We start from the raw sequence: 12,173 nt of genomic DNA, 5'->3' as shown, positions 1-12,173 counted from the left end.
GACTTTTGTTTTATTGTAATGGCTTTCCTGGCAAGCCACCAGGAAACATACTCTGTCATTATAGAGTGCCCCAGATTCTTGAGGTCCCTGGCATTTCTCTACCTTGAAAGGAATTAACAGTGGTGCCCTAGTCACATATTCAGAATGGAAAACTCAAGTCCTTAAACAGATCTAGGCATACAGTTCGTGTTTGTTGGATTGAATTGAAGGCTCACCTTTCTTTAGATTTCTCTTAGCTTGGGGCCTAGTGGCCGCTGGTGTCCATCTATCATCCTTGAAGTTCCCCATTTCCATGCTTCACCCTCCAACACTCCCCTGAATCATACTATGGAGGAGGCAACCAGGGCAACTTCCTCTCCCTCAGAACCCGGTTCAAAGGCAGAAGGGGACACTAAGGCCGATTCAAGCATCTCTGACCTAACCCTGGACATAGAACACTCACACAAGAGGCATTCTTTAATAACGTCTCTCTTGGAGCTCATGGTGCTATTTTAATATTAGTGTAACTCTATTGTTACTTTAACCCTTGAGAGAGATGGGTCCTTTTGAGAGTAGTGTTTTCCCCGCTGCACTCATGGGAAAGTTGAGTAAGACCAAAGAGAGCAAACTTGGCAGCAGCAAGAACTACAGTTGAAAATCATTGGCCCTTCTCCTTTTCTCCAGTGCCAAATCATGTTTTCTTCATTTTATTTGGCCAGTAAGGTAAAGCCCAACATGGGGAGAAGGGAGTTATTATTCCATAATGAGTTAAAACTCTATTGTCCCAAGTCAAGCTTGCAGACAGGCTGACTGCCTGCATTTTTCCATGTCAAAATGCTCAAAAATATTTCCTTTATGCTGTTGACTGTAGCCAATCCAAGTCTTCAATATTAGAGACGCTCTGAATACTTGCTGACAGAGCAAGGTCCACCAGGGCTCAATTAGCTGTATTTGCATGGAAACAATAGTATTAGTACATAGACAGTTCTTATATTTTACTTTTAGAGCCAAGGAGACAGACCTGGAAATGTTTTTCTGGCTAACTTTTGGTCTGTTCAACTCCACTGTTGGAAAGGTTTCTCGAGCTCTGGCCTTGTCCTTCTAATTTCTATCCACAGATTCAGTTTCAGTTCTAAGAATTATCAGGCAGTTTCATGTTTCATTACAGTCCATAAAGAGATAGGCGGTGCTTTCTCATCAAAGCAGCCCTTTTCACCCGTTTCTTCTCCCAAGTTCAGCCTGAGACCCTGCCACACCAATTTTGGTTCCCCACCTTTTAGCCCTGCTTTCTCCCTGCACCACTCCAGAGATCAGAAGAGTCTACAGCCAGTGGTCCCTTTCATCTCCCCCTCACCCCTTCCCCAGCCCCAACTCAGCCACTTGGTGAGTTAGTGAGGCCCTGCTTCTCGCCAGCCAGCCCTGCATTCCTGGGAATGGCTGAGTGAGGCCGGACATCCCTGCACAGGGTGAGTTTTCTGTTGTACATGCTCAGTCCAATATTTTTTGATTCATGAATATTAAAGGATTCGAGATCACAAGGCCTTACCTTCTCCATCTTGCACACTTTGAAAACATAATAGCTCTTTTATTTCAAGGCACTTGACTTTGTTTATTCAGCGCGATCAGGGCAGCATTCAGGCTATAGCAAGCCTGTTAAATATTTACCAATGAGGCGGATATTTATACATGAATCAGCGGCACTTATCAGCGTGTGATGCTGGAAGTCAGGTTCAGAACCCTCACAGGCAGAGAAACTGCTGAGTTAAATAAAGTGTGCAGCGAGCGTCCTTTAAAAAATCAACTCTCATTTAAAACTATCCTTGCTGGTATCTGAAGTGCTTCACACATTGAGGCTTCCCCTGCACAGCTAAGTCATTCACAATTGGACATGACAGAGTGGTCGGTCCCTCACATCCAAGAGGCAGTGAATCCGGTTGTTTGATGGTTGGGGTGGGAGAATACTGAGGTGTGAACAAAATCGGGAGGAATACTTGTCCTGCTGCCTTGTGGAAAGCTGTAAGGGGAGATGGGCTGTACAGCACAGTGCCTGCTTTGGTGGTGGTCTGAGTACTTCTAGAAGCCCTTTAGCCTCACTGGAATCCTGACCCTGCTCACTTACCAGCCATACCCACTGTGTCTTTCCATCCCTGTAGCCCTTTTTTTTTTTCCCTAAGATTTAATTTTTTATTTATTTTTGGCTGCATTGGGTCTTCATTGCTGTGTACAGGCTTTCTCTAGTTGCGGCGAGCTGGGGCTACTCTTCATTGCGGTGCGCAGGCTTCTCATTGCGGTGGCTTCTCTCGTTGCGGAGCACAGGCTCTAGGTGCGTGGGCTTCAGTAGTTGTGGCGCATGGGCTTAGTTGCTCTCTTCGTTGCAGTACGCGGGCTTCTCATTGCGGTGGCTTCTCTTGCTGCAGAGCATGGGCTGTAGGCGCACGAGCTTCAGTAGTTGTGGCACGCAGGCTCAGTAGTTGTGGCTTGTGGGCTCTAGAGCACAGGCTCAGTAGTTGTGGCGCACGGGCTTAGTTGCTCTGTGGCATGTGGGATCTTCCCAGACCAGGGATCAAACCCATGTCCCCTGCATTGGCAGGTGGATTCTTATCCACTGCGCCACCAGGAAGTCCCCTTGTAGCCCTTTCAAGATTAAAATCCCCCCTGCTCTCAGGAAGGCACATAATTCAGCAGTAACAGCAGCCTGGACTCTGGCAACAGGCTTCCCTGAGTTCAGATCCTGGCTTTACCATTTCCTAGTTGTGTGAACCCAGGGAAATTTCTTCTGCTCTCTGAGCCTCAATTTCTTCCCTTGTAAAATCACAGTGATAATTCCCACCTCGTTGAATTGTGGAGAGGATTAAATTAGATAATGAGAAGGCACCTAGCAGCAAGGGTTAGTTCTTGATAATCACAGAAGCAGAGTGCAGAGAGATGGGCCTGGCAGCAGAGCAGCCGGTCTTTGGATTTCTCCATACCTCTGCTTCTTCCTATTATTATAGGTAATTTTTTGTTTAATGGCTGTATTTCAGAGGCAGAGAGAGAGTTTCAAGTTGAGAGGATTACCCACACGCTGTTTTCACTCCTTGTATTCAATTTAGTGAATGATTAAGAACTTATCCTCTAATACTATTTACAGGTCAAAGGCCATTACTATCAATTCCAGAGAACTGTCTGAATTTTTTTTATTTTATTTTATTATGTTAAGGATTGTTCCTCTAAGCAACCTATGAGAAGCCTGGATCTTGGTATTCTCTGTTATGCAGATATTCCAAGAACCACAGGCTGTAAATGCTGGATTTATTTTTCTTGTACTATAGAATTTTCTTCTTAATCCGTTTTCCATCCTAATGGAACCATTAGACACTTCCAGTGAGATGTGTGCCCTCTGTATACTTTTGCATGAAAAGAGGGGACAGAAAGCCTTCCTCTCGTTCACAGAAAGTCATAGGAATTTTCCTAGCCTTCTTCAGAGTTGAGGCTAAATCTCATCCAATGTCTGCTCTGAGAGTAGCAAATGGAAATGATGTTCTTGCTGATTCTGTGCAGTTGCAGGGTGTACGTGATATATTAATGTCATACTTAGTCAAACACTGTCTCAGAATTTTCTCAGTTGTCAGAGTTATTGTGCTTTTTAATTACCATCTGAGTAGGATAAGTCAACAGCGAATACTTCCACTCCATATTGAGTTGCTCACACCACCTGGAATTTTATTTGTTTCTTGGGATTTCTCATTCCTGTAAATAAATAAACAAAATATTCATTTTTACCAGAAAAATTAATTTCAGAAATCTGTAGTCAGTAGGGAGACAGGCTGGATCTGGAGTCCTTTGAGTAGTTACATATATCGTTCCTTGTACCACAAACTCTAGACTGAGTCAATCTGCTCTACACTATTTGAGAATGATTTTCTAGACTGTTACTGTTATGAAATGTTTTGCTTCCATTTACAACCTCGTTACTATGGGGACTTGGATAATGAATAATCACAACATTAAGAGATTTTAGGGGTCTTTTTATATCCCGTTGTCTTACAGAGAGGCTTTAAGAGGCTTACAGAAATATATATGTTAAAATAAAATTCAAATAGGAAAAACAAATTAGGACCGAAGGAAAGTGAGAGTAGGAAAGAAGATGAAATCAAGATTAAGGATGATATACAAAATGCATGCTATAAGGTTCTGAACAATTTTTTTAATAATCTTACGCTGGTTAATTAAACTGAAAAGAGAATCTCCAGGAAGGTTCTGGAAAATGTTTCTGGATCAACAGAGTCTTAGTGTTTGGATTGATGATTTTTGACTGTACCTTCTTGTTTAGATGAATTAAATATCAGTGTTTACTGGGATTAGTTGCTCACTTCCTACCCATATTGACCCACAGACACGGGACCCCGGTGTTTCAGAAAATGTTTAATTAATTGCCACCATTTAACAATTGAGAGATTAAATCATCTGGATTTCTGGCTTCACTTGAAAAATTAGGATCTGGTAAGACCAGGCTTGTATTCCTCCATGTCAGAGATAGCTGGGGCTGATCAGTGAGAGCCCTTCCCACTGTGCACAAAATCCCCAGTTCCTTCGAGAGTCCCCACCTGGTTCTCTCCACTCATTTACAAAACCTGCCTGGGCTGGGTAGACCCCAGGCTTTTGCATCCCCTGCCCTAGACCACCTGGCTCACACTAAGAATGAGGAAACTAAAGCCCAAGGAGGCTGCCCAAGGCAACAAAGCCGGTGAGCTGCAGAACTAGTCCCTTTGGTACACTGTTACACCGTTGTGTCAGTTCAGTTTTGTTCAGTTTAATGAATGACTTACCTTTGCTCAGCCCAATTATGAACTGGGCATAATCAAGAGTATAAAAGTCTGTGTTTCAGTAACAGGTACAATCCATTAATGTTGGTAAGACATTTACCCATGCCAATCAAAATTTGCTAATTTGTACTGTTGTGTGATAGGATCAGGAGTTGTCGTTAATCATTAGTTGTTAGTCATGTGTAACATGAACATGTTGTTTTAACAAAATGGATAAAATATATATGGAAATGTAGTCGTGAAGTGAAGCCCCCGTAACCCTCATCATTATTTCAGGCAGTTGGTGGGCAGAGCTGGACACGAGAAGCCAGGTCTGTTTGGGGTGTCACTTAAACTGCCTGAGCCCTAAGAGAAGTGTCCACTGTACTCTTGTCCTTTCAGTGCGCTTGGCGGCTCCTCAGCTCTTCATATCCCAGCTTTTCCAGGAGGAGGATGTCTCATTGATTATGTTCCTCAAGTGTGCCACCTGCTCACCAACAAGGTAAAAGCAAGTCCCCTGCCTCCCCCACCTTGTGAGGCTCCTTCCTCCAGTGTCATCTCCCCAGCATCCTGGTGCACACACCGTCCTCTCCACCCCATCCTCTTAGTTGCAGCCTCTGTCTGACATCGACCTTTCCTACTTTGAATTACATCTCATCAGTTTCTCCCCTGATTTCTTTGCCCTCCTTCCTTTTCTGAGGATTCTGACCTCCTGTTCCAGTCTTATCTTCATCTTTTAAATGTATATCTCCTCTTTCTTGAATTTCCTTTATGCCCTAAGTTTTTGCTAGATCTTACACCTTCTTACAGTTTAAAATTTTGGAACTCTTTCATTTCCCAATTATCTGTTGCGTGTGTGTGTGTGTGTGTGTGTGTGTGTGTGTGTGTTTGCCACTAGTTAATATCACAGTAATTCTGTAGAGCTGCTTTTATCTCTTCCTGCTTTTCTGTACTGCACTTCTTAATAGTTGGTTCTTGATTCTCCCTGTCATGTCTAGGAGCAGTTTGCCAGAGTCCTGCTTCTAGGGGCAGGATTTCCAGGTCAGCTTGTCTTATAGTCAGGCACATCAGATTATCTAAAGCCGTCTCTTAGCTGTGTGAATGAGCCCTTACATTGGCAAGTAGCTGCGTTTCCACTAATGGTTGTTGTCAGCTATTTCTACAAAGTATAGAATATGCTTGTTAATGTCCAGCCAGTGTATTTAGCTAAAAATCGGAGATATTAATCCGCAAGCAATACTGACTTTCTTTCTTCTCCCACATGGACTCAGTTTGCTTAATTCCCAAAATCCTATTTTCTTTGCTCCTGTTGACTTGTTCACAACGGCTTGGAAAATAAATCCTTTGTTTGTCTCTTTCATTCAAAAGATAGCTCATCTCTATATAGAAAATATTTTAGAAATATAATAATATTTCAAAGGCTTCAGTATTACTTTTTAAATGTCAGAGAAACTAAAACCTGGCAACTCCGCAGTCTGTGGGCTCAGCACAGATTCCAGGGTATTTAACTCTCACGGAGTGGCTGCTTCTCGTTGGACCAAATTCCCGCAGCCACTGCCCTCCTGCAAAACTGATCAGAGGACAGAGTTCTTATTTCCACTGGGGGACTTTGCACTGCCTTCAAATCTGTATCCCAGTATTATAGAGAAAAATGCAAATTTGGTCTTCCAGAACCAAGAAGAAAAGCCTTTTTAAAGCTCTCCAATTGAGATTAATTTCTAGTCATACATTTTCCTCAAAAAAATTATAATACCATTTTCCCAGAAATACAAGAATCAGTCAGTTTTTCTTATCTGGTTCCCTTTCATTAATTTTGCTTGTCTTTTAAAATTGATGTTCTTCTACTTGCCACAAACGAGGACAGTATGGGCTGCTTTTAGAAACAATCTCTTCAAATGAATTTCCGTAATTACATTGGAATCTATCTTTATAGCCAGTTTTGTTGTGGGTTTCTGTTAGAATGGTTTTCTGTTTTTAAAATCAAGTATACAGAACTGTTTTCATCCCCTTTTTAAACAAAGCCACTTAAGCAAACTTATCATCTGTTTTTCTTTTCCCAAAATAACATTTCTGATCCTGCATTAAGCCTGCAGAGCAAGCACTGTTTTTATAAATTGACATAAAACCCCTTTTATATAAATAGAATTGTTTTACTTTTAAAGGGTACAAATGGCTATCAGTACCAATTGTGTCAAGGTTATTTCAAGCACTTTATCTCGAGCTTTTGTTATCCATGGAAACTCAGTGTGACTACAGCCAATGTAAACAATTTGGGGGGTCTTTTTCTCCCACTGTTTCTTTCAGCCATTATGAAGACATTTCATAAGGAATGTATTTTTGTGTTAGAAGCTGATGGGTAAATGACTAACTTTCAGATGCCTAGCTTAATGAGTTCACAAATTTTTTTTATAGAAACTGTCATTTGGTGATAACAAGGAAATATAAAAAGGCAAAATAAAATCTCCTGTTGTAACACTCCTTATTCTGAATGTTATGAGCTTAAAAAGAAAGAATTGAGCATTACTGTGCCTTTTCAATAGGCGTTGTAGTTCAAGATAATCAAATAGACCCATTTGATGAGAGGAAGCTCTTCTTTATAGAGAATTCCAGCTGATAAAGGCAGATGGAATGAGAGAATACAAAAATCACCATTTTTTCAGGCCCTAGTGAAGTAATCGATTCAGACAAGGATCTCCAACAGATAGTAAAACCATTAAGTAAAAGGTTCATGGGAACTAGATCTTCCCATGCTTTGAGGGGTGTACCCCTGGATTACTCACTATGGCAGAGGGGAAACATCCCCTTACAGTAGAGTGGTCTGGATGGCATCACCTTAACCAATGATCAAACTCAGTATTACCTAGGAAGTTTTCTTGCCCAAAATACTTAAACTGAATCTAGTCACACCTTTAGCTCTAACTTCCAATTTCAGGAAATACAGAAGGTAGAGAAAAAAGGAAGGAAACAATCAGAGAATCGAGAATACAGAATAAGACAACTAGCCCAATCTCTTTGGAAAGTCAATATTATATACACACATCCACACCCCAGGAGGTACTATTACTCTATAGTAAAAGACTTTCTAAATTAAGTGCCTGATCCTTGTTTACACTCTGCTTTTTTCAAATATGTTTTGGGGACAATTGGGAAGTTTTGAAAATGGACAGCGTACTAAATGAATTCAGAGAATGATTACTAAATTTGGTATGACAACAGTATTGTGGTTATGCAGGAAAATGTCTTGTTTTTCGGAGATGCATGCTGAAGTGTTTAGGGGCAAACTGTCATGATGTCTCTAATTTCCTTTGAAACATTTCAGCAAGATTGATTGACAGGTTGATAGGTAGGTAGATGGCTGGATAAAGCAACTAGACAAAATATTCACAGTTGTTGAATAGAGGTGTGGGCATATGGGTGTTCAATTTGCTATTCTTTCTACTTCTCTGAATCTTTGAAATTTTACATAATAAAATGTTTAATGATTTCCTACCCCACTTCTCAGCTTTGGGTTCCTATTCCAGGTGCAGTATGTAATTCAAGGATATCACAAAAGAAGAGAGTATATTGCTGCTTTTCTCAGTCACTTTGGCACGTAAGTTCTCTGTTTAAACCACGAATCAATGACGCACTCACGTCCTGATGACCCTAATACAAGGGCTTGATTAAGAAAAGAGCAGTTCTTCCGTATGATGCCTCTGAATGCCATTTTGATTCTTCTTGGTGTGTTGCTTACACTGAAGCTCCCAGGAAGGCCTTTTTCTTTGGCATTCTTTAGCAAACAGTAGAATCAAATGTCTTCCCGGAGCAGCAGCATGACTAGCCCCAAACACTGCAGTAACAGTGGGCGTAAGGCCTGCTTCTTCTCGGGCTCTTTAGAGTCTGCACAGCACTTCCACCTCCGTCATCACAGAGCAGCCATGAGGTGAAGCAGGCAGGCATGGCTGGCACATTCTACTGAAGAAAGCCCCGAAACCTTGGCCAGTTCAGGCACCCGGCGGAAGTCACACACCTCGGGGAGAGAAAGCCAGGCTGGGATCCTGTTCCCAGAGCTCAGGTCTCCTGACAGGAGGACCACCACGCCCCACAGGGCCACAGAGGTTCGGGGAGGAAGTCTGGCATTAGACATCATCGCGATGACTCACACTTGGGATTAGGAGTTGGAAGAAGGCCCCACAAGGGAGGAGGGAAGTGTGTAGCTGCAGTTCCAGGGTGGGCGTCTCCTCCCGCCCTCCCTGTGCTCTGGCCCTTTCCTTCACCTTGCCTGTGGTGTGCTGCTCTGCAGCTGTTTCCTTATGATGGTAGAGCCCTTATCAACCTTCCCCTCAGGGCTTAGTTGGGAGGCAGGGGTGGGGAATGGACTTTCCTTACAGTCTCTTTAAAAGGTGGATCCTCTACCTACCTGAGGGGACTAAGCCCTAAGGGTTTTAGTGGTCTAGTTATCTCCCACCTTATTCCAGAGAAGGGTTGTGTGTGTGTGTGTGTGTGTGTGTGTGTGTGTGTGTGTATTAAAATTTTAAATAAGTAAATGAAGAAATTAGGGCAAAAGGAATAAGAAAGAGAAGATGAGGTCAAGAATAAGGTTGGGGGGACTTCCCTGGCAGCCCAGTGGTTAGGACTTCGCTTTCCAGTGCGAGGGGTGAGGGTTCGATCTCTGGTCGGGGAGCTAAGATCCCACATGCCTCGAGGCCCAAAAAACCAAAACATAAAACAGAAACAATTTTAAGAAAGACTTTAAAAATGGTCCACATCAAAAAAATCTTAAAAAAAAAAAAAGAAGACGGTTGGGATATAATTTTACAAATGTGGCATAATTATAAGCAAAATTTATGACTCCTCAAAACAATTCCAAGGAATTTTCTCATTATCCACAGTGAAATTTGTCATATCCCCAAAATAGAAGTATCAATATCTAAACAGTATGACCGCCTCTCACGTGAGTCTCTAATACTTAAGATTATTTTTCAGCTTTATTTATGAGCATTTTGAGAAAGTGCTTATGATACAAAGAGTGGTTAATAAATGCCACCGTTAGTCTTCTCATTTTTGAGTAAGATTATCTTTCTTATATATAATCGAAAATGCAGACGTTAACACAATGACCTCCAAAGCAGGTTGCACATACCTCAGGGGTGTGTGCCCCACCTCGCTCCACTGGTGTTCACGAAAAGGGTGAAAATTGAATTTACACTTGTTTTTAAATCTCATTCGGTTTATGTACATTTTCCTGTTTTTTTATACATATAATATAGTAGTACTTGTATACAATTACGAAATCATGTACAGGTACTACCATATACTGTACTATATGCGTAATGAAAAGGATTCGTGCTTGTTTTTGCTTACGGGATGCAGGATCTAAAAAGTTTAGATATCAGTGTTATAATGTTGAGTAAATTACGTATCCTTAAAAGAAATACAAACTGGTGAACAGAGTTGTTGACTTAAGTCAGCAGATCTTAGTGATGTATCAACAGTCTTTGAGCAAATCACTAAGCCTTCAGTACCTTAGTTCCTTTACATTCCCAATGAGTTCAACTGTTCCTTCCTACTTAAACCTGGAGGCCATCAGTATTAATGGTCTGATTGGCCTGACTCAGCCAGGATGAAGGCATCTCTAAGGACAACAAAGGCCTCTTTGTATGGACAAGAGAGAACATTATCCTTGTCCTCGCTGTGTGGTTAGTATTGGCACATTATGGTAACACCCCCCAAGCACTTAGCTCTTGAGGGAAATGGGGGAGGTGAGCCTATCAGAATTCTCTCCAGGCCCTTCCATGCTCAGAGGCTGTTCTCCATTGACGCGTGAGGCGTGCATCTCCCATCTGATCCCAGTGTCCACCCAGCTAACATTGCTACTTTGTCTTGAGCCTGGTGGGGAGGATAGGGGGACACAAGAGAAAGGATTCCAAATACTTCGGAAGAAAGTAGTATATAATCCTGTAGTTAGTAATATTGTCACTGCTTGTTACTGTTCAGTGCCTAAGTGAAAGTGAGACTTCACTATCACTGTACAGACATAGGGTCATTGTTGCCCTGATTTCTTCATTTGTCCTTTTGCTCATCACTAGTAACTAACATTTGCATAACATTTTATGGTTTACCTTACTTGTTTTTCACAACTCCATGATGAAGTTTACACATATGATTATATTTGTTTTACAGATGAGGAAACTGAGGCTCCAAAGGTTAAGTGATTTGCCCGAGGTTGTAACAGATAGTAAAATGGCAAAGCTGTAACTTAAACCTAGCTGCTTTCATTCCAAATCCCACATCCTTCCTGTGGTAACACTCACTTGTCTTATATGCATCTCGGATTCAATAACCCTGACTTTATGAATATATTCTTTACTTGTTTCCATCTCCTTTATACCTTGTTTTTATGAGGGTTTTTTGTTTGTGTGTATGTTTTTATTACTTAGGGGTGTCGTGGAATATGATGCAGAAGGCTTTACAAAACTCACTCTGTTGCTGATGTGGAAAGATTTTTGTTTTCTTGTACACAGTGAGTATACTTTTGCTATTAGCATGGCAGCCTACATTTAAAAATGTACTAAACCACATGTAATAATGAATATGACAAACTTTAGTGTCCTGACTTGGTTCCTTTTACTTTAGCATAAGTATATTTACTGCGTGGTCTTCAAGAGAAAATATCTCTAGATCAGTGGTTCTCAACCAGGTATCATTTGCTGCTCAGGGGACATTTGGTAATGTCTGGAAACATTTTTGTTTGTCACGATGGGTAGGGGACCAGGGCTGGCGGTTGTTACTGGCATTAGTGGGTAGAGGTCAGAGATGCAGCTAAACATCCTACAATGCATAGGACAGGTCCCTAAAACAAAAAGTTATTGAGTCCACAATGTCAGTAGTGCTGAATTTAAGAAACCCTACCCTAGAGAGATTTCTGTTTTCAAAGTATCTTTCCAGATTCAGGCCTCAAAACTTTCAAGATTACTCGAAACATATTGCTTTGCTCATTTGGTTATCATTCTTATTAAGTGAAAAAAATCTGTAACTTTGGTAATATATAATATATATCTTAAAGGTGGGACTATGTTTTAATGAATTCCTGACATGACTTCTCAGTGTTTTCCACACAGTAGGCATATTTAAATTCCTGTTGTATTATATTAATCAGTCAGTAAACATTGCTCCAGCTTTTCCTTAATGGATCATTTAGAGTCTCTTTTGTATATTTCTTTGTTATATAAGAACCAGCGACCCATCGTGCAGGGTTTAAGTTGCAAGTCAGCTACGAGCTTTATTCTTTAGTAATTTGATATGCAACATGCCCAGACTTCAAGCCAAAGGCACAGAAGTTTCAGCTCTCCTGAGTCCAGTTACAGAAAAGCAGTGGGTTTGGGTTGACTTCACTCAGTATATGGAACTACCCTAGACTTTAATAAACTA

At 41.3% G+C, this 12,173-nt stretch overlaps 1 protein-coding gene across 3 annotated transcripts in view; it reads left to right on the top strand.

The window, feature by feature from the left end:
- The window catches only part of BABAM2 (BRISC and BRCA1 A complex member 2), a 444,468-nt gene that overhangs the window by 338,909 nt on the left and 93,386 nt on the right, over nt 1-12,173 (top strand). For all 3 annotated transcript variants that reach the window (XM_059942959.1, XM_059942958.1, XM_059942957.1), the window contains exons 8-10: nt 5,166-5,265; nt 8,285-8,355; nt 11,183-11,265. In XM_059942959.1, the coding sequence (XP_059798942.1) occupies nt 5,166-5,265; nt 8,285-8,355; nt 11,183-11,265 (254 nt within the window). The remainder of the gene's footprint in view (nt 1-5,165; nt 5,266-8,284; nt 8,356-11,182; nt 11,266-12,173) is intronic.

This window comes from Balaenoptera ricei, chromosome 13, assembly GCF_028023285.1.
Source record: "Balaenoptera ricei isolate mBalRic1 chromosome 13, mBalRic1.hap2, whole genome shotgun sequence".
Classification (NCBI taxonomy): Eukaryota; Metazoa; Chordata; class Mammalia; order Artiodactyla; family Balaenopteridae; genus Balaenoptera; species Balaenoptera ricei.
The sequence above is the reverse complement of the archived record's forward strand: the minus strand, read 5'-3'. Positions and strand labels throughout refer to the sequence as shown.